General features: G+C 40.2%; 1 protein-coding gene and 1 pseudogene across 1 annotated transcript; one reads left to right on the top strand and one right to left on the bottom strand.

Annotated features, from left to right (window-relative positions):
* The first annotated feature begins 559 nt into the window (after positions 1–559).
* On the top strand, positions 560–4,353 carry LOC136475929 (uncharacterized). Its single transcript, XM_066473590.1, has 10 exons — positions 560–945; positions 1,303–1,651; positions 2,566–2,637; positions 2,802–2,914; positions 3,010–3,094; positions 3,247–3,319; positions 3,512–3,567; positions 3,657–3,722; positions 3,845–3,910; positions 4,009–4,353. Exons 1-10 carry the CDS (start codon positions 692–694, stop codon positions 4,090–4,092), a joined length of 1,218 nt encoding a protein of 405 aa, XP_066329687.1. The 5' UTR covers positions 560–691; the 3' UTR covers positions 4,093–4,353.
* A 2,079-nt stretch (positions 4,354–6,432) lies between these two features.
* Positions 6,433–20,055, bottom strand: LOC136475913 (ribonuclease J-like; annotated as a pseudogene).
* Positions 20,056–21,218: the final 1,163 nt, after the last annotated feature.

The raw sequence follows: 21,218 nt of genomic DNA, 5'->3' as shown, positions 1-21,218 counted from the left end.
TAAAAAATACATCATAATTTTTTTAATATTTTGACAGGTTAGGATATATCTAGTAATAAATTAACACTAAAAACACAAAAAAGGGTATGAATCCTAATGATGAACAACTTATAATGCAGTTTTCTAAAATAACTTACGATATTCGTTAATAGCTCACAAAATTTGAAATTAAAATTTACTTATACGTGGAAAAAAATCTTGTTAAAACGTAAATTCAACCAAATGAAATCAAACCAAATGTTTAGAGAGCTATCTGAAAATAGACAAACTTTAGAAAAGTAATTTCGAATTTTTTCCTTTTTTAGAAAAAGAAAAATCATTGGTTCCGTGTGGTTCACGACTTTGACATTTATAGCTAAACTAACAAGTGTCCTGTTCGCTTAGCTGATAAGTGATAAGCCATGACTGAAAGTACTATTGGCTGATTTGTTGTGAGAGAAAAATACTGCTCGTTAGCTGTAAAAGTACGGCTTATAAGCCGAGCGAACGGGGCGAAGATGACAGCGTTGGAAGAGAGTAACAGGGCGACCAGTGGCACCACAGCAACGCATCACGTCTCAATTTTCTTTTGTTCTTAGCTTGAAAATAAAATTCTGTTGCATTTTCTGTTTTAGAAGGGTGAAATTTCAGAAGATTTTTGGAGTTCCCTGACTGAGTAAAGTAAAAACCAAAATTGAGAAGCTTCTGTAACATGAGCATATTCCCGTTTCCTACGGGGCCCATCAGCCTCTCTGCACCCACACCAAGTGGAAGTGGAGCAGTCAGCAGCCTGCTTGGCGCCACACAAGCGTACACGCCGCCGCCGATACACACACCACCACCACCGCCTCCCATGGCGACCGTCGCCACGCGCTTCGGCTCCCCTCCAACGCCGCAGACTCCTCGCCCCCGGCCCCGCCGCCGCGCCGCCTTCCCCGCCGGAGCAGCACGCGGTCGCATTAGGAGGTTAGGTGGTTCTGGAGCCTCTTCCGGTGGGAACGAGGGTTTGGGGGCAATGGGGTTGTGCAGATTTTCGCCTGGGTGTCTAGATGGCCGAGATTTTCCTTTCCCGTGCTTATTTGGATCACGGGATACTCATTGGACGGTGCTCTTGACATGATTTTGCGACTACTACTCGCTAACAATAACACCCACTCGTAATCTCTTCTGAAATTTCCTCTGGATTTCTGAAAACTTCCTGTACAGTTGAGGAATCTAGGCCTCTGTGGCAGAATGGCGCTTGGGGGGAAGTTTACTACTAGATGGTAGATGCAATGTGTTATTACTTGAGATATAACTTTATATTCTTGTGAACAGAAACAGTTTGTGCAACTTATCCTGCTTGGTGCCCCGGACTGCAAAAGCATCAGTGTCTGGAGCAGGGCCTTCTTCCGATGGCGAAGATCTGAATGAGGTTATTGATACAGTGGAAGTAGAATCTAGCACCCCAGGTGCTTCTTCACTCCTTGCAAAAGTGGCAGTTGCTATCGGTATTGCAGCCACGGCCACTGTGATTTCACTGGTCATGAAAGAGCCTTCGTCAGGCCCTTCTTTCAGTCTGCCACAGATAGTTGATGCTTCCACGCAGTCTGATGCAGCAGCTGCCACCATCGGATATACGTTTTCTCTATTTGGAAAGAAAGTCATAATTCCAGAATACACACCAGGGTATGTCAATTTGGCTATGTGTATTATCTTTGTGGCTTGTGAGATACAGATTATTTGTTTCTCTGCTGACTGTAATCAGTTACCCTGGTTCATCCGTTAGATTGTGGATTAAACACTAAAATATAGAGCTACATTTGCTTATCCATGCATATCTTCCACACAGTAATGTCAGGTCAATGCTTTAAACAAACGTCATATTACCCATTTCCCCTCTGACAAGTTTAGGGACCTACGAATTGTCTGACTATGGAATGATTTCCACAACGTTTTCTTTGATCCTGTTCTTTAATATTGAGTTTGGTGATTGCCAGCCAATTGCAAATTGGCTAGTTAGTTAAGGCAAACAAGTGTGTTCCTTCTCTATCGATGAAATGAGCACCGACTCGTGCCTGTTCGTTAAAAAAAAAAAGGCAAACAAGTGTACCCAACTATCCATGGATTAATGACGTTTTTCATTCCCTGTTCTTGTTGACTAGATTGCTTAGCAAGTTAGCATTTAAGAGGTGTGGTCTGTGGTGTACTCTAGTATATTTAAATTAGAATATGTCTCAGCAGAGCTGTTGTTTCCTGTAGAATTTCTAGTACATTTCTCTTTTGCGGAGGTATCTCAACCACACGTCATCAAGTTATATTTGACAAAACTAGGCCAATAGCTTCTACCACCAAATATTAAGGATAGCATTGCTAAATGAGTGCAGAGCCACTAAGGACAAGTTTCTCAAGAAAAAAAATCTCATGTCTATGAGTCTATCTATGGTATTATTCTAACTGAGGATTGCAGAAAATTCATGAACTACACAGGTCAAGTTCTAAAAACAAATAAAAAGTTATGTTTAACTCGGTAGCCATGAATCTAGTCCTATTTCATTTTTGTACCATTTCTCTAATATATCAGATCATGTATAAAAATTTCTTCAGGTGGTCTACTTTTGGTTGCTCATGGCTGCTGGATTTGGACTGTTTATCAGTGAAGAAGCTTTAAATGTTTGGGTCTGTCCTTTATACCGGTACCTTCAACGTGACCATGCTCAACTAAGTTCCTAACTTTATTTTCCACATGCAGTCAGACTTTAAATACAACAACTTTATATATGTGTATTCATCTACCATTTGTTTGTGTTGAGAAGCAAAGTCTTTTTCCCCTCCTGATGTAGGCTGGAATTTCTTTAGCACGAACACTTTGTTTGGATGGAACTTGGCAATCTCTTGTTACGTCATTCTCGGTGAATGCATCTTATATAGTCTCCACAGTGCTATGGATTTACTGGTGTGTGCATCTTCTGTCCTTGGTCTGTAGACTACACTGGCTTTTGTTAGCGAATACTACTGTGTTCTATTATGTTAACTCACTCATACATGCAGGGGTGTTTGTATTAGTGACATGATCCCATTCTATCTAGGGAAACTCTTCAGGCAAACTAGAGCATCAGAAGACATAAGCAGCAAGGTGTAAAGTAGGGATTTATCTCACTTTATCTTATTTACGGATAAGTTATTTGCCAAGAAAGAAAATAAAGAAGTATACATCTTCATATTTGCAAAATTATGACACAGTATTCTTGGCATAATAACGACTCTAATTGCAGTCCCCCTTTTTAGATTGGAATTGGTAAGGAGAAAGCACTAAGCATATCACGAGCAGTTCAGAAGTATGGGAACCTAATTGGCTTTGGTATACATCTGAACCCTCAGTGTTTTTTTTTCTCAAGCATGTGTATCTCGGAGTGAAAGGAAGTGGAACTCCATAGAGCTTTGTGTGCAGCTTCGAAGGAAAATTAGATGATTAAGTCTGTCCAGTATTTGCAATAAGAAAAAATTCAGTACTTAAAACTAAAGTTATTAATGTCAATGTTGTTTACTGCAGTTGAACGATTTTCAATTGGTGTTCGGAATCCTACAGCATTTCTTGCTGGAGCATTGGTTAGTCAATTTGCTTGACTCTGTGACTTACCAAATACTTTATTGCTCACAAATCTCTGTCAATGACTTGCTTTGGCTGTTATAAACAGGGTATATCAGCAGACTTTTTCTTTGCAGGAGTTTGTTTCGGTTGTCTATTTACTCTCCCTATTCAGGTAAACCGACCTTTGTTTTTTCATTCTTTCTCTGTAACTTCTAAGTCGTGGGTTTAGCTAGTAACATTAGCAAGAACCTGTCAGCTCTGTTCTGTGACAAAACAAGTGGTGCTTTGCTGCAGTTAGCAGTTGGGTTTGTCCTCCGAGAGCGGCCTGTGGTCGCCCTCGCCAGTGTCGCAGCTGCTGTGGTACCTCTCGGCGTCTCTCACGCTCCTTCCCAACTCCTTTCTCCCTGCTCCGCTTGCTGATCAGATCATGCTTGTTTTTTGTTTTGTTCTGCAACCAGGGTATCTGGACCATGTTCCCGTATGCAGCCGCGGCATGCACAGCTTTGTTCTTCTACTTCCGCCGACGCAAATCCAGCAGCTGAACGTGGTGGATAGGCAACTGGTCACGCACGCTGACCAGATCTACCTTTATATAGTTCATTTACAAACAATTTACATAGGCCTGTACATGTATGAATCATTTTTCGATTAATTGCGTTGATCCATGAAAACATTCTTTTCTCCTCTCTTTCGAAGGAGGATCTTTTGGTTTTGCTAGCTCAAGATGCAGAAGCATTCCATGCTAAAGAGCAAATGTAAATTTAGAATGTCATAATATTTACCTCTTAATAAGATTTTTTTTGTTTCCTTATGTTGAAGTTGATTTTTAATTTCCTCGCAAAAAAAAAAGTTGATTTTAAATTTCAAATTTTGTGAGGTGATAGATAACACCATAATTTATGTTAAAAATGCATCATTTTTTTAATCAATGTTTTGACAGGTTAGGGTATCTAATAATAAATTAACACTAGAAATCCAAAAAATGAAGCCTAATGATGAAAATTTCATAATGTAGTTTTCTGAAATAACTTATGATGTCCGTTAACACTTCACAAAATTTGAAATTAAAACTTATTAACTTATACATGGAGAAAAAACAAATATTATTAAGAGGTTTTCTGATAGAAATTACCTTGTTGTTATCCTATAAATCAGTTCAATTAAAATCTTAGTTCGACCCACGATGATTGCGTCTCAAGCCAAACATAAGGCAATGATCATTTATCGAAAGAGAAAAAAAGTTCTGTTTTGGACAATCAAAATTAGAAAGAAAAAGTTTTCTTTTCCTTTATTTAAGAAGTACATGATTTTTTTTTCTAGACATGCATAGACCATGGAAAGTAATGTGGACCATTTTTTTTATGGAAAAAGAAAAAATCTTTGGTCTGGCGGAGCTTCTTGGAGGCGAAGCTGGACTGCTGCCCCCAGGATTTTTTTTATTTTAAATCTTTTTTATTCAATATTTTAATAATAATCGCTTTAATTTTTTTTGTAGATCTGACCCTTTTGGTCGCCCAGTGCCGCTAGCGCGACCAAACAACGTTATCGCGTCACATGCATTGGCGCGGCAACATCTGTCATGTTAGACGAAGTTTTCGACGTGGAAAACTTTGTCACGCCACTCCCTCTGATGTGATAGTATTGTGTTAAGATCTACAATGAGATCTAAGTTGACAAGGTTTTCCACGTTGGAAACGTCGTCTAACGTTGTAGATGTTGCCCGCCAATGTGGCGCGACAACGTTATTTGGTCACGCCAGCGGCACTGGTGGGACCAAAAAGGTCAGATCCGCAAAATTTTTTAGGAGCAATTATTATTAAAATATTGAATAAAAAAGGATAAAAAAAAACTGCCCCCTACTATGAGCTGTCTGGACGAAGGGATCAGTGGGATGGGGATGTGATGGACCCATTAAGCTAGGCTACAACTTATTTAGCACCAAGCCTAGGCATCCATTCATCCATTATCCAATCACGTCTCTTGTATTTTGCCCCTCGCACTTGCTAGCGCCCGAACGCTGCCCGCACAGGGAGCGAACGAGCGCCTAGCGTGTCAGGCTCGCGAGGGAGTGTATCAGTAGTGGTCCCGCGCTGCCCCGACGTCGCCCACGCCGCCCCGAACGTCGTCCGCGCCGCTGGCTACTTCCCGCGCGCATCCTATGTGTAACACTCGTTTCACTTTTAAAACATCCAGATGTAGCAGTTGCAACATAGAAAAGAAAATAGATGAAACACTTGAACCAAGTGTTTGAAACACTTGCAAAAACACATGAAAATATTTAAAAACCATTGCAAACATATGCAACATCCGGATGAAACACTTGTAAGCATATGTATGAAACACCTAAAAACACTTGAAACATATGCTTACAACATGCATGTATATGCAACATATAGACCTATTTTTACAATATGTAGACAAAACACTAGCAACATTTAGCCTAGGGGCTTACAAAATAATATTTAGGGCCCATTTGTAGCCTCTATTGTTTTTTTATAAAAAACAAGCTCCACCGGTGAAATAATGAAAACCTCCCCTATAAAAGGAGGAGAGGGGACTCACTTGCCCCTCACTTAGTCTCTCCTTCTCTGCTTTACTCTCTCATTTTTGTTGGCAGCGTTACCAAATGTAATACTCTTGATATACATGTTTAAGAATGTTATGATGGTAGCCCTGAACATAATGGTTGGGGTCCCGAACATATACTAAGTCCGCAACAGATAAGACAAATCATATAATTTTAGAAACATATTTATTGTTTAGAGTAACAAAAACTTACACTTCTCTTAATCTCGGACAGACGTGGATAATCTGTTTGTCCAACGATATTATAGTGTTCATCATAAAATTGCCATCCAACAACTTTCCATCCATCATCAAATAAAAATCCTTAGTTCTTATATTGTTTTCCAACAGACCGAATGAACAAGGTTACAATTGTATCTTAGATGGGTGAAATACAAAACTTCAGTGGATAAAAATGAATGTTAACCTACAAAATAACAAATAACACTAGTAAATAAGACAACAGACACAAAATTAAACTGAAAATAAAGCCTATTAAAACAATCCAAACTTTAGTGACAAACAACTCGTTAGCCAAAGAAGCACAAAAACTGGTGATCACGTGTGCCAATGAACACCGAAATGAGTTACTACATGCTGTAAAGTTATAGGTAGCATACTTAACTTACCCAAGCCATAACACATCGATCATTGTCCTTGTTTTGGCTAATATACTTATGTTATTTGCCTATAAACGAATGAAATATTTAGAACATACACTTGAAATATACGTGTATAGCCATTACAACATGTGCAATATTTCGATCAACTTTTGCGACATTGATATACAACACTTGCAACATACAGAAACACTTGAAACATACTATTGCAATAATGCTTTCAGCGTAGCATCTGCTTGGACAGGCTCGTTGACGCGGAGCTCGATGCAGACATGGAGCTCGAAGCCGCGGAGTGGCGCGGAGGTCGCCGATGTGGAGCTCACCGGCGGCATGGACCTAGGCAGGGGCAGGGGCATGCGGATGGAGCACGGCCGCAACGGGAGACACAAGTCCGGGAGCGAGCTAGTGAGCGCCTAGCGCGTCGAGCTCGCTGTGCGCGGCGGCGGCGGGGGCGTGAGCGGTGCGGACGAAGATGGCTCCAGGGCGACGAGGGCAGGGACGGCGTGGGCAAGTAGTCGAGGTCCGTTTGTACAGACGCTCCACGAGCCTCGCGTCTCCTTTGTTTTAGATCAGGCTCCACCGCTGGTGACACCACAGCAACACGAGTCTCGCGTCTCAATTTTCTTCTGTTGGACAACAACACGAACAATAATAATCATGTGGCACACGAGTACATCAAGGTTCAGTGCCTCGACCGCGGCAAACCATGCAGGAGAAAGGCGCATATACTCTTGACGACGACACGTCAGGTGTGCAGTGATGATCGATCTAACGTTCTCCGCAAGGCCAAGTGTCTCACGACAATATTCTCGCCTGGCTAGCTTAGCTATATATATCCACCATTGATGTACATGAACACTAGCTCCTCAAAACATCTCATGCACTAGTCAGGTACTGTGAAGAAAAGTACACGTACATGACATGCCGTTTGTACACGAACCAAACAGTGTGGCTCGTGCAGCTCAATCGTACCTTCACTCATGGAGTCCACGGTACAGTAACTGTTGTTAGCCAGCCTGTGCTTGACAAGGCCCTGAAGCCCCCAATTCCCAGCTAGTCGAGGCATCTCGAATTCTCGATCTCGTGCTACCGTCTATCTTACTCAAAACAGGGGAATCCGATCCCTAGACTATATTGACTGGGCTCTGCTACAACATATCAATGTTCTAAATTTCTACCACTAACCTAGAGTCTTTTCTATCCTTTGGTTGCCATTTCCCCTTGCTGCGATAGAATCCTATCCATGGCCGAGAAATACGGCCATGTCTTCATGCTTTTCGTATCCTTCTTGCTTTCCTGCCAACGTCAGAGAATTACTACTGTCAGAAATTGCAACACAATCTGAAATACATGTCAGCTATCTTGCTTGAGCAAAACAACCTTCTATACTTGCTCCAGTGATTTTTTAGGACTCAGAAGAAACAGAAATTATCCCTAACCTCATATTTCTTAACTAACGATGTCCATAGAGATTTGCACTGTGCCGGTGTACGACTTATTCCTTGGTTCAACATGGTATCAGAAATCTCCTCCCATAGAACCATTCTTCCTTTCACGCTCTGAAATTTCTCATTCATTTCGCCACGCATCTGTATTAAGCTCTTAATTTCCTCAGGTTTCCACTTGTTCTTTTTTGAAGATTTAACTGGAGCAGGAGCTGACTGGATTGGTGAGTCCTTACCCATTATGCCAATCTTGCCCAGATTTTGTTTGTTCCCCCCATTGACAATCCGTGCAATTTTAACAGCTGTAGGGGATTTGAATGACTCCCAAAAGTGCTCCAGTGTTTTAGGCTGATGTAAATCTGAAGAGAAGAATGCTTCACCATTGGAGCTTGTGGTTGCATCATCAGGTGTTGTTCTCACGGCCTCAGGAAGGGTTTCTGTGTGACAAAGTAGTGACAGGGTTAACACAGTATCAGACAATGAAAAAGCATAGAACAAATGCACAGCCTTATGAATTAATGAAAAAGTAACAAGTCAATACAAAATGAGACACTTGATGCCAGTTTGAGTGTGGGACTATACCTGACCTGCAGATCAGTCTAAAGTTTCAAGACATGCTATGCAACACCTTATTCGAAGATACTACAGATTTAGAGTAATTCATAAGACAATTTGTTAAGAGTACCTTCAGCATCCACCTCTGGGTTGTCTGGGCGTGTTTTATAACTGCCTTCAAGACTTGTAGCTGGACTCCTGCTCAGATGGCTAGTAGCTGAGGAAGGTCCAAAATTTCCAGATGATTTAGCATCGAGGTGTTCTGAGAAACCTGCCATGGTGTTCTCCGTAGCAACCGCAATGACATCAGGCCTCTTCCCACTATACTTCCGTACCATTTTCCTCAAGATTTCAGCTACCATCCTCTCCATGTGACTAAGTGGACAATTCACAGGACAGCTTGACAATGCAGCATGAGCAGCTTTGTAGAGTGCGTCCAACAATCTTCCATTATCAAGCCATAGACATCTTGTAGTAATCTTAAATTTTCCTTTCAAACCTGACTGCGCTAAACCATGTTCCTTCTGAGGTCGGAAGATCTCCATGCTGCAAGGAATAACATGTAAAATGTTTAGGTGCACGGAACAACACTATATATGGTTTTACCATTTTGACTATTACAAAGCTCGACATAAATCACTCTCATTTCACACGAGAGGAGAAATTTTTGCTAAAGATAAACCTAGAAAATACTCCAAAACTGTACAGGAAACTACCTGACAAAAATAATGCCATCAGATGCAATTCTTAGTCTCTCATCAATGCAGAGATCAGTGGATGTACCAAAAGCCTTATCACCATCACTATACATCAGCTGTAATATCATATGTCATGTTAGACATCATAGCTGTTAAAGACAGAAAAAACGATGGTACAAAATAAATGGTTCACCTGAAGATCCTCCTTCCCTAATGAAACAAACCCATTGGACAAAACTCTTCTGTTTCTTAGATGTGACACACCAAGCATCTCACCATTTTTTATTACCTGCAATTATAGTAGCAATCTAAGAACCCTACCAATGCTAACAAATATGAGCTTTGCTGTATTATGGCAATGCAAATAATTCTTGGAATTTGAAAAAAAAAATACAGATCAAACAAGTTTCTTTTGTAAATACTCCACTGCTATTGTAGCAGAAAGGCCCTACGTTTCTTGCTGTTTGTTGAAATTCAATAGCCACTGCAGACTAAGAACCATGCACATATTCTCTCCCTTGGCATACAAATCCAGAGCGCCAAGTTACTGAGATTACTTACAGTTGTGTGCCTTATGCCAGTTGATCTTCCAAGTAATTCATGTTCTTTGAGAAATAGGAGTTCTCCATGAACAGGCAAGAAATGTTGTGGTTTAACAATCCGAAGAACTTCCTCCTGCAAATAATAAATCAAAGGCCTGTTATCATCTTAAGGCAACATCACAACACCATAAAACAAGGAGAACAAAATTTACCAGCTCCTCTCGGTAGGCATGCCCAGAGGTATGCAGGCCAGAATCTTTACCCATGATAATTTTTGGGCCAAGATCAGTGAGACGATTCATCATCTTCATTACCCGTGTCTCGTTTCCAGGAATAACCTGAAAAGAAAAGTATATGCAGGACAATAAATTGCAATGCTAACTTCCAAAAGAAAAGCATTTTTTTGCGTAAGGTGGCATTCGCATTCTGGAATGATTATAAAGATTAAGGAAAAAATACAGAACTATTTCCAGATGTTTTTTTTTTCACTAGCATGTTCAGTATCATACATAAAAGGTACATTACTTCTCAATGTTTTCCACTTCTAGTACATTTGGTATCATTTTCCAGGCATTATCTTGACTAAAAGTAAATAATAATTTGTACAAGCCTTCAAATATGAAAATAATTTTCTTCATAATATAAGCAAGTCTTGTTCAATACAGCTGCCAGCATTAAGAGCACCCACTTATGTGAATATATAACCAATATAAAACAGGCCTAGATAGCTAACATGTATGACACCTCCCATGTGACTAATCTCAAATATTGTGAAAGCTATCAGGAAAATAAAGTGAAGGATAAATAGTAATACCTTAGCTGAATAAAGGAGGACATCCTCTTTTGATAGTTTAAGAGCATGACTTCCCCCATAAGATGCAAGATTCAGAGCTGCCCGTGGCTCTCCCTGGCAAATTTGAATACAGAGATGCAAGAGTTTTAAGGTGGCTGATGAGAGCATTTGAAAAATTTAGGCCTATAGCATGTATGTCTTACTTGTGAACCCGTAGTGACGACCAGAAGATCTTTAGGGGCATACGCATCCATGTCCTCTGCCTTGACCTGCAGGATGTTTCAACTATGCAATTAGGAAGACTACATTCTGTAAAATCATAATATGTAATGTCAAAAGATTGCACCAACAGAGAAATCATGTAGCATATCTATGTGTTGACGTCAACTTAAGGTAAACTATCGTGATATCTGAAAATAACTCAACCATCAAGTCAGACTATTACTTATAATCATTTAACATGCCTAAGCATTTGCACACGACAACTGAGATTGCAATTGTTTCATTATATGTTTACATTAAATAAACTCAAGTCCTCCCAGCAGGAACCCATAGATGGTGCCTGCTAGTAGCAGGATATTTAAACAAAAATTGCTTGCATACATTTTTGCCAGGACATCGAAGGATCTGCTGGCCATTAACAAAGAAGGAAACACTGACTCGCTGACGAATGTTAAGGCAAATAGAAAGCTATGCACCTGGATAAATACAATCAAGAATCAATTACTCTATAAGCTGCCAGACCTGCTGCAAAGTCAACCGTCTGATAATATTGGCTAAAAGATCCACAGACCCAAATGGAAGCATCAAGTTACTCTACAAGGTGTCAGGCTTGATGCAACTAGCACTCAACTATTTGAATGTGATGGGCTAAAAGATCTGCGTACCCAAAGGTAGCAGAACTACCTTTTCAATTTCCACCACTATTAAATCGCCACCTACCCACGTTAAACTGAAGCAAATAGCACTCAAACACCTTCAGTGAACTCCGATGAGTTCTGTATATATTTTCTTATAAGGTATATGATAACATGTGAGGTAAAGTAGATAGCTGAAGCTAATAAAACTATAGACTATAAAAGGACGCAGAAACAAATTATTCTCACAAAGGATGTCAACGTATGTCGATACTAGCATATCAATTGCATGTATCACAAAAGGAAAGAAGTCCATTCAAAATATTGCATCATTCATAACATCACAGTAGCAATAAACACAAAGAACATTTAACTAATCTAATAAAGTTGCAGCATACCAAGGTTGATGGATCCAGTGGTGCCTTTCCATCCTTGAAAGCAGCTTCAAGGTATGTCCTGAGTGACATTCCAACAAACACCTGTTCTAGCCCACCGAAACTACAAACTAGTTAAAACATCATCGAAATTGAACATAGTAAAGTAACACTCTGTCGAATCAAAATTTCAAAAGATTACCATTTTTCGACCAGTTAAATCTGCAGCAGCTTTGATGCTCCCAATTCGATGTATGTTTGAGGCGAATTGTGTCGTAATTACTCTTCCTTTTGCTTCCGAAATATGGCGCAACAATGAACCAGCAACAACAGATTCGCTGATTGATCTTCCAGGGGATAGAACATTTGTTGAGTCACTCATCATCTTGTATTAGGGAGGGGGGGGGGGGGGGGGGGGGTGCGGCGGGAGGGAAAAGAAAGAAGCAATGTCAGGAACATATCAACAAAGAGCTGATCATATTAGTATAGGTCAGACCTAGGTGAACACTTCATTAATCTATTGATATTGCACAACTATTCCTAATCTTTTAATATGTTCATACTTCATAGCTGCATGAATGCATCTTTGAAGCCAGACAACAACCAAAATCAAAGACCTTCATTCAACAAACAAAAGTAATCCATATGCACAAGATATTGGATTGACTTACAAGAGTAACACCTTCTTTGGAGAGCTCCTCCAATGCTTGTCGGTCAAAAATTTTCCATCCACGGGTGATTCATCAATCTACAAGAGAAAATAATAAAGTTATGTAAAATAGTCAAAAGTCTCTACATAAATTCTAGTAATACACTTATTCTGATCTAACTTACTTTCCAGTCACCAGTATGGAAAATTATGCCATCACCACAGCGAAGCACTAAGCCACAACAGTCAGGAATTGAATGAGTTACACGGATGGGTTCGACTTCAAAAGGTCCAGCCTGAAATCTCTTTTTAATTCTTAAAACCTTAAGCCTGGATGAGAGGAAGATCCCAAACTCCTTCAAACGCTTCTTTATTAGCTGCCCAATTATCAATAATGCATTTCAAAATTCTGAAGATCTAAAAATTTTATGCAGGTCGTTCAACAGGGCAAAACTGGCAATTGATGTGACTAGCCATCAAAACAATTTTCAGTGTTACCTCCATGGTGAAAGATGATGCAAAAATCGGTGTTGTTGAATCGAGTGCTGGAATGACCTATTAACAGTAAAAATGTTTGAAGGGAAATAAGAGCTTATGATAATTCCAAATACAGATAGAAATTCAGCGCAATTGCCGCAATAGATTACAAGGATCTGCATAATATCCAGATATCACATTCTCCGCAAAAATAAATATCCAGATACCATGTCAAGTACTTCCATATTGAGATGGGAATTCAAAAAACATCAGCGGACATATGAAGAAGACCTCACACAGGTTGAGAAAACCCCCAAACCCCTACCCCACCCATACATAGCAGCACCATAGCCCATGTGAGAACGACCACGACCCAGACCGGGCCTTAGACCTGTGCTTTGGCATGGGACAGACGAGGGGACTTTTTTAACCCCAGCCTGAAATTCGCTCCAACAGGGAGTCGAACCCAGGACCTGAGATGTCAGATAAACAAAACAGTATCACTTCAGATGCCAGATATGTCCCTCAAATTTAGATAATTCACAACGACTAAATTCAGAAACTACGTCTGCTTTGGCCTATTTTCTAGAGAACTGCAACTTTTCTGATTTATTTTGCAGAGACACACCTTCAACTACACTAGGTATTGCTCTCACAATAATAATTACATCACATGTTATCCATCTGATATTGCAGCCCTACCTGTCATACAACACTCCCCCAACCCTACTCATTTGTTGTCAAAGGATACATTGGCATGGTCCCATTCGTCTTATGAAGCACCTCGCCTTGCTTAGTTGAAACGGGACCATGGTCTATGACAAGCAGGTGCAGGATTTCAGAATTGTTGGCCGTGACAGAATTTAAGCGTTGTAACAATGATGCTCAGTGTGGCAGTAGCTCAACACACAGAAGTTGGCTGGCACTAGAAGTTATAGTTCTTTTGAGTATTGAGTCAAAATAATCCATTATCCATTAATTTATAACTGAATCTTGTTCTGCCCTTAAAGCAGAGGTAATTGTGAAGGAACCTCTTTCTTATATCGTGGTTATACAAGACAATGACTATTTCCTACATATTAGAAGATCTTGCTAATCAAATCATTGTGGCACATTACTTCTGTTTGCATTTTGTGTGGGACATCTATGGCAATGCCAAGGTTTGGTGCCTTCATGGTTATACAAGATAATGACTATTTCCTATAAATTAGAAGACCTTGCTTATCAAATCATTGTAGTACATTACTTCTGTTTGCATTTTGTGTCAGAATCTCCGGCAATGCCAAGGTTTGGTGCCCACCGGGAGCAAATGATTGAGGGTTCTATGGCTGTAGGTTGGATCTTTCAGTTGGCCATTCTCATTTCTGTTCATGGCACCTATGTCCAAAGAGAAACTAGGGTGTTCCTTTTTCTTTGTGCATGTGTTCGTTGTACTCGAACCATTTTACTCCTTAATACAATGACGTGGAGCTCTCCTACAGAATCGAGAAAGAAAAAAATATTCATGTTTACAAACAATATAAAGGTGGCATCGCATTGATGGCGCATTTTGTTGGATTCAACTGACATCGATCTGATTCTGAGTTTCTTAACCCATGCTATTAGGGGAAAATGAAGTTTGCTGCTAGGAATACTGGATTATTCACTGCCACATTATGCCATATCACAAATGACTCAGCTGGCAACTAGTATTATAATGTTGATCGTTGATGACAAACAAAGGGGAAATCTAGACTACCTATCATTGTACTAAAACAAGAATTTGGATGTTTCCTACTACCTTTGTTCAAAAATATATTCCATGCAGGATATTAGCACAATATCTAATAATCACATTTGGCCTTTTTTTCTACTTGTATATTAGTAGAACTTCTGTAACGTATAATAGCATGAGAGCATTTTTTTATAACAATTATATAGTATTACTAATTTACTATGTCTAAACTACAATTTTTGTGGGGGCACTGGTCCACATATTTTTTTCGTAGAGACCAATTTAGGAATAAAGAGAGAATTTTACAGTAGTCCATGTTCTAGATTAATATCAGCATAAAATGATCTGGACCACTATATATCATGAATTATGTATTACAACATTTCAAACCAAAAAAAGAATATCCATCCAATGTTTCTGTAAATTACACTAAAATTCAACAAAGGAACAAGCAGGTACCAAATTAACTAGCCTGTACACAAAACATCTAACTTTCAAACAAGTACCACAAATTCTCCTTTCCGCTGTTTAGACAATTAGACTGTAGAAGGAGCTGAGACTCAACAAAGGGTTGTTGGTTTGCATGTGACTAAAGTATTAAAGTGTGTCGCAGATCATAGCCAAGCAAACATGATGAATTCGAATGGTTTACTCAAGAAGCAGGAGAATTATTTACCCAAGGCAACGCACCGATGTGATCTTCATGGCCGTGCGTGATGATAACTGCTTCAATTTTGTGGCTCCATTTCTTGATGAACGCAGTGTCTGGGATAATCTTTTGCACACCAAACTCATCATAACTGACACATTTTTAAACAGACTCTAATTCAGTGAAAAACCAGCATACGTGCTAAGGAAAATGTATACAGAATACATCTATAATGTGTAGAAAATGCTGAGTTGTTATGTGGCAGGGCAGTGTGATAGACATAGACTACAAGAGACTTATTTACTGAAGCCAGGCTCATACATACGACTTTCTATTATACAGGAACATTACTTGAGCCTAAGCACAGAACTGCAGAAAAAAATGCTAATTGCTAATTCAGTATCCAGCAGCATGATACCATATAAATGATTATTTATCGAATTTGTTGACAATTTTTTCACACATGTGGGCGTCAGGAAGGAAAAAACTTAAGCCGTTACACACACATAATTATATAAGAAAAGGCATTAAAAATAATGAGGGCTGAACTGTAGTGTAAGCGGGAGAAAGATATCGTCTCGATTACTTACTCTGGGAACATAACCCCAGCATCAATCAAGATATATCGGTCATAATTCCCCACGAGCATGCAATTCATGCCGATTTCCCCAAGACCGCCAATAGGGAGCACTCGCAGAGGAGGACCATCGGCCCCTTCATAGAACTGCTCCATCTTTCGCTTGATCGAATCTTCCAAGCTCTTGGTGGCACCCTCGGTTTTCCTCAGCCTTCTTCGGGGTGTTCTAGATTCCTGGGGGCCTGCACACATCAGGAGAGAGTTCCCTTGTCCTGTGAATATCTATGAGCACAATAATAATGCATTTGCACATTACATAGGTTACTTTTGAATCCCTATATCACATTACAACCAAAATATCCTGTCGAAGTGATGGAAATATCCTGTTGAAGAAATGGAACCGAGATGCTTTGCAAAGTAAAATGGTAAGTGTCATAAACATTTAACTGAATCCTAATTAGCCTTTTGAAATTGAACAGGTACTGGCAGCAGCCGTGCGTACCTTTCCCTGAGGAGGACGGGGTCGCGACGGCGCAGCACGAGATGGAAACGGCGGCGGATGAGGAGGGGGAGGCGGAGGCAGCGCGGCGGCGGGCGACGCCGCAGGGGCAGAGAGACGAGAGTGAGGCGAGCGCCACCATGGCGGCGGCGGCGGGACGCTCGAGTCGCTCGCTCGGGCCCGTCCGTCCAACGCCCAGGATAAGAAAGGCGGTGGCACTGGCTGTAATTTTCACTGAAACAAATCAAAGGGTTGCTGTGCGAGAAGGAAAAGAGAATGGTTTCTGCTTGGATTCTCTGTCCGACAAATGGCGTTCGAGATTTGGATGGGGCAAGGGCGGCAGCTTGGCCCAAAATCTCTCTTTTATCCACTTTTTTACAAGATTTTTCTTTTCGGCTCTACGCTAATTGTACAGTACTAAGAAAAACTTAAGCCACTTATGAATATATTGATTTTTTCTGCATCATTTCTCATATTTTTACCTCATTCGTTTATAGATGAAAATATATAGTGTGTGCTTTCGGTCAAACGGTTGAAAACACCGTATTAGTACTTTTCGTCAACCATGTAAAATGTAAAGATTATTATAATCAATTTGGTATTGAAATACAGAATTTACAAAAACAAATCTCCCAATATATATAGATTAAGCTCTATTTTTCCTAAGGATGTATTAAGCTTTTACTTGACTTTGAACTTTTTTGTCTTATAATCCGTACTTTTCAGCTTGTTTTTTCAAGCCGGAACGGTGTTTTTCTCTCGCAACGAATCAGGCGGAACAGTGTTTCGACTTGTTTTTTCAACGAAGCAAACGGGGCCTATCTCTTGGTGGCTATTTATAGCTACTCCCTAAATCCATATCTGCATCAAAATGGGTATGGTATGGACAAAAATTGTAGGACATAGGTATAGCCACATGTCTCCAATAGTGATCATATTGTACTCCAACTCCAAGTATCTCTTTCCTATTAGCTTGATCCTTATCCAATATACTCCAATGGGTGTGGAAAAATAAGTATGGATGCCACTGGGAAGGATGAGGAATAGATAATGATGACCTCAATCTGAATGTGGACAAGTATGAGTGTGCAAAATGATTAGTTTAATTGATCTGTGTCTCATAACTTTCGTTGTGTTCATGTTCATTATGTTCCGATGATATCAAGTTTGAGGATGTTTTTTTTTCTCATGGCTATGAACTATGAACTCTCAAAATATGGTTCCTTTTTTATGACTTCTTGCACTTCTATTCATAGATCATGGAGTGGTTTTCATGCCTTTTGTTTTCAAAAGTTTTATATGAAGTTATAGTGAGGATAACATTAGACGCTACATATAAAGTATTTTCCCTTTTTTTTCATGGGTGCAGTTCAAGTGCCCGTTTCAAAAATCAAGGAGGCAAGCTAGATGGGCACCAATCTTGTGGAGTTGTGGGCAACCTGGTTGAGCGTTTCAAATGGATGCAAATCTAGCAATTGAACCTGAACATTCTTTTTCTTCTTCTTCTCTCTCTGGGGAGGAGGATCTTCTGTGTTTTGCTAGCTCAAGATGCACAAGCATTCCATGCTAGCGAGCTAATGGAAATCAAAATGTCATATATGCACCATCATCAAGTCCTTGTATACTATATATTGGTTCTTGATTGTGATTTTGCCACTGGGAAAAAATCATAATTTTATATTTACCAACGAAAATATCGATAGGCTTTTTCTATAGATTTTCCTTTAAAATTCTTGCATTTCCAACAACGGAAGAATGGAGAGCATGGTGACAAAGTATATTTGTATTCCTCCTTTTCAGTAGCGTAAGCCACATAAGAGCACTCCTAACCCAGAAACTAAGATAATTCATATGTTCATTAATTATAGTGTCAATCAACTAAGAAAAATAGTGATGTGGATTGGGATTAAAAAAGAGAGAAGAAAATAATTTCTTAGATAATAAACTAGTATGTCTACACGAGAACCTAGCTAGATAATAAAGAAAAACATGTAATTGGAGATAAAAGTATTTTAACAAAAAAAAACTCAAAACTATGTGCATGTCATAAAAACTAGTACGCGTGGTTTCTTCTTGTGGATTAAAAAAAACTGCCTTAACGCTGCCCTAACCGAACAATTGGGTTATTTTTTTTGATATAAAACGAATCAACGACCGGACCGACTCGCCTCTTTTCGCAGAAAACCCTCAACTTCTCCACTCCCTTCGATCCACCCCCGCATCACAGGGAGTCCTCCAGTTCACTCCTGCCCACTTCCGGCGATGGCCGGTCGCCTCCCGGGCGCCGCCGCGTCCTCACCGCTGCCCCGCGCGCTCCTCCTCCTCGCCGCGCTCGCGCTATTCTCCATTTCCTTCCTCTCACTCCGCTCCCTCCGCCCCGCCGCCAAGTCCCGTCCCCTCCTCCGGCTCCAGTCCTCCTCGTCGGTGTACCACTCTCCGGAGGCGTTCGCGGCGGGGTACGCGGAGATGGAGCGGAGCTTCAAGGTGTACATCTACCCGGACGGCGACCCCAAGACATTCTATCAGACGCCTCGCAAGCTCACGGGGAAGTACGCCAGCGAGGGCTACTTCTTCCAGAACATCCGAGAGAGCCGCTTCCGCACCGACGACCCCGACCAGGCGCACCTCTTCTTCGTCCCCATCTCGCCCCACAAGATGCGCGGCAAGGTGGCTTCCCTATCTCTCTTGGACTCTATCCATCTCGCTGTAACCCAGTACTGATGGTATTAGTCATTGGCGCATTGGATTAATGTTGAACTGTCCTTAGCGTGCCCCAAACCACTTGAACATTTGCTAATGTCAAATATTGCCTCATAGGAGTTAGGTTATTCTGAATCTTTTGGTTAGCATAATGCGTAGTGTAGTTACAATCATCTTTCTTGATTGGTTGCATTGTGATGCTTCCACTAAGGTTTGGACAAATCATGATTAATGGTTTGACAGGGGGAGTAGAATCTGTGGAATTTCCATTTTAGTTGAGCTTGCACTTGTAATGGGTTATTGTAGTATGTTAATTAATGTGTGCCTATGGCTGCTGATTGATTTGGTAGGTTATCACTTTGATGTAAGATCCTTGGTTCTTAACTTGTTGTTTCACTATAATTGCAAGTCATTTGTTTTTCCCTCTGGGATACCTGGTGAGTTTTCATTTTCAAATTTAAGGAACCCTGTATGATTGATATGCTTATTATATTCATCTTTAATTTCTGCTCTTGTTTCCTTGTAACGGTAGTTATGTACGTGTGTTGTTTTGGCATTGCAGGGTACTACATATGAGAATATGACGGTGATAGTTAAGGACTACGTAGAAGGTTTGATAAACAAGTATCCTTACTGGAACCGGACACTAGGAGCAGACCACTTTTTTGTCACCTGCCATGATGTGGGTGTGAGAGCATTTGAAGGACTTCCATTCATGGTGAAAAACTCTATTAGAGTTGTATGTTCGCCAAGCTATAATGTTGACTTTATACCGCATAAGGATATTGCCCTTCCTCAAGTGCTACAGCCGTTTGCCCTACCTGAAGGAGGAAATGATATTGAGAACAGGTTAGTGATTGTTCAGTACAAATACTGTGGAGAATTCCTGGTATGTTTATCCTAATGAATTTTCAAGATTGTGTTAGTGTTCTTGGCCGTTCATTTACTCTAGTGCTTAAGGCTATAATGCCACAAAAAAATGGGAAAAAATATTCAAATGTCAAATGAAAACTCTATATGGAACACACTTACTTGTGCGGTTGTCTCCTCATTCATGCCTTGAAGTGTACATGGTTTCACACTGCCCATTGCTCCAAGCTAATGCTAAGAATCACTTAGGTATAGGAAATTAGAAGTTGATTGCAGCTGTGGACTTGTTTTTGCCACCTTATTAAAATATAATGCTTGCATGTTGTTTAATTATGGCCTCTCTCCTTTTTCTCTCATTAATCTTTATTACTTTCACACATCACATTTATGACTAAATATTCATACAGCTAGTCATTGTTATATTCCCAAGGCAACAATACCCTGGGCGCCATGGTCATTTTCTTCTATCATTCTCCTAGCTTTAAACGTTTCTTGTGTCCCAACTAAAATACATCTCAGAAAAAGAACTGGAGGGACTACATCATAAACTCTATCTGTTAGCCTATTACAAATTATATTTTATTATTGTTTTGCAATTCAATCAGGACAATTCTTGGCTTTTGGGCTGGCCATCGCAATTCCAAAATAAGAGTTATCCTAGCACGAGTTTGGGAAAATGACACAGAGCTTGCTATCAGCAACAATCGGATCAGTAGAGCTATCGGAGAGCTAGTTTATCAGAAGCAGTTTTACCGGACCAAGTTCTGTATCTGTCCTGGTGGTTCTCAAGTTAATAGTGCCCGTATATCTGACTCAATACACTATGGTTGTGTTCCTGGTTAGTATTTCTACTTGTAAACTTTGATGGTGCATCTCATTGTTCTTTCTATTTCCTTTTTATGGGAATAGAGTATTTTAGTTCCTTCCTGATTACATTGTTCTGATACATATTCTTCTACCCTTTTAGTTATTCTGTCAGACTACTATGACCTGCCTTTCAATGATGCCCTTGACTGGAGAAAGTTTGCGGTTGTACTTAGGGAGAGAGATGTATATCAACTGAAGAATATCTTGAAATCAATAT

Source organism: Miscanthus floridulus, chromosome 8 (genome assembly GCF_019320115.1).
Source record: "Miscanthus floridulus cultivar M001 chromosome 8, ASM1932011v1, whole genome shotgun sequence".
NCBI lineage: Eukaryota > Viridiplantae > Streptophyta > Magnoliopsida > Poales > Poaceae > Miscanthus > Miscanthus floridulus.
Note: the sequence above shows the minus strand (reverse complement) of the source record. Positions and strands in the feature narration are given on the sequence as shown.

Coding starts and splice junctions, on each gene's coding strand:
- LOC136475929 (XM_066473590.1), top strand. CDS start 692: ATGAGCATATTCCCGTTTCCTACGGGGCCCATCAGCCTCTCTGCACCC. Junction 3,320..3,511: donor TGGGAACCTAATTGGCTTTG/GTATACATCTGA, acceptor TGTTTACTGCAG/TTGAACGATTTTCAATTGGT. Junction 3,568..3,656: donor CATTTCTTGCTGGAGCATTG/GTTAGTCAATTT, acceptor TGTTATAAACAG/GGTATATCAGCAGACTTTTT.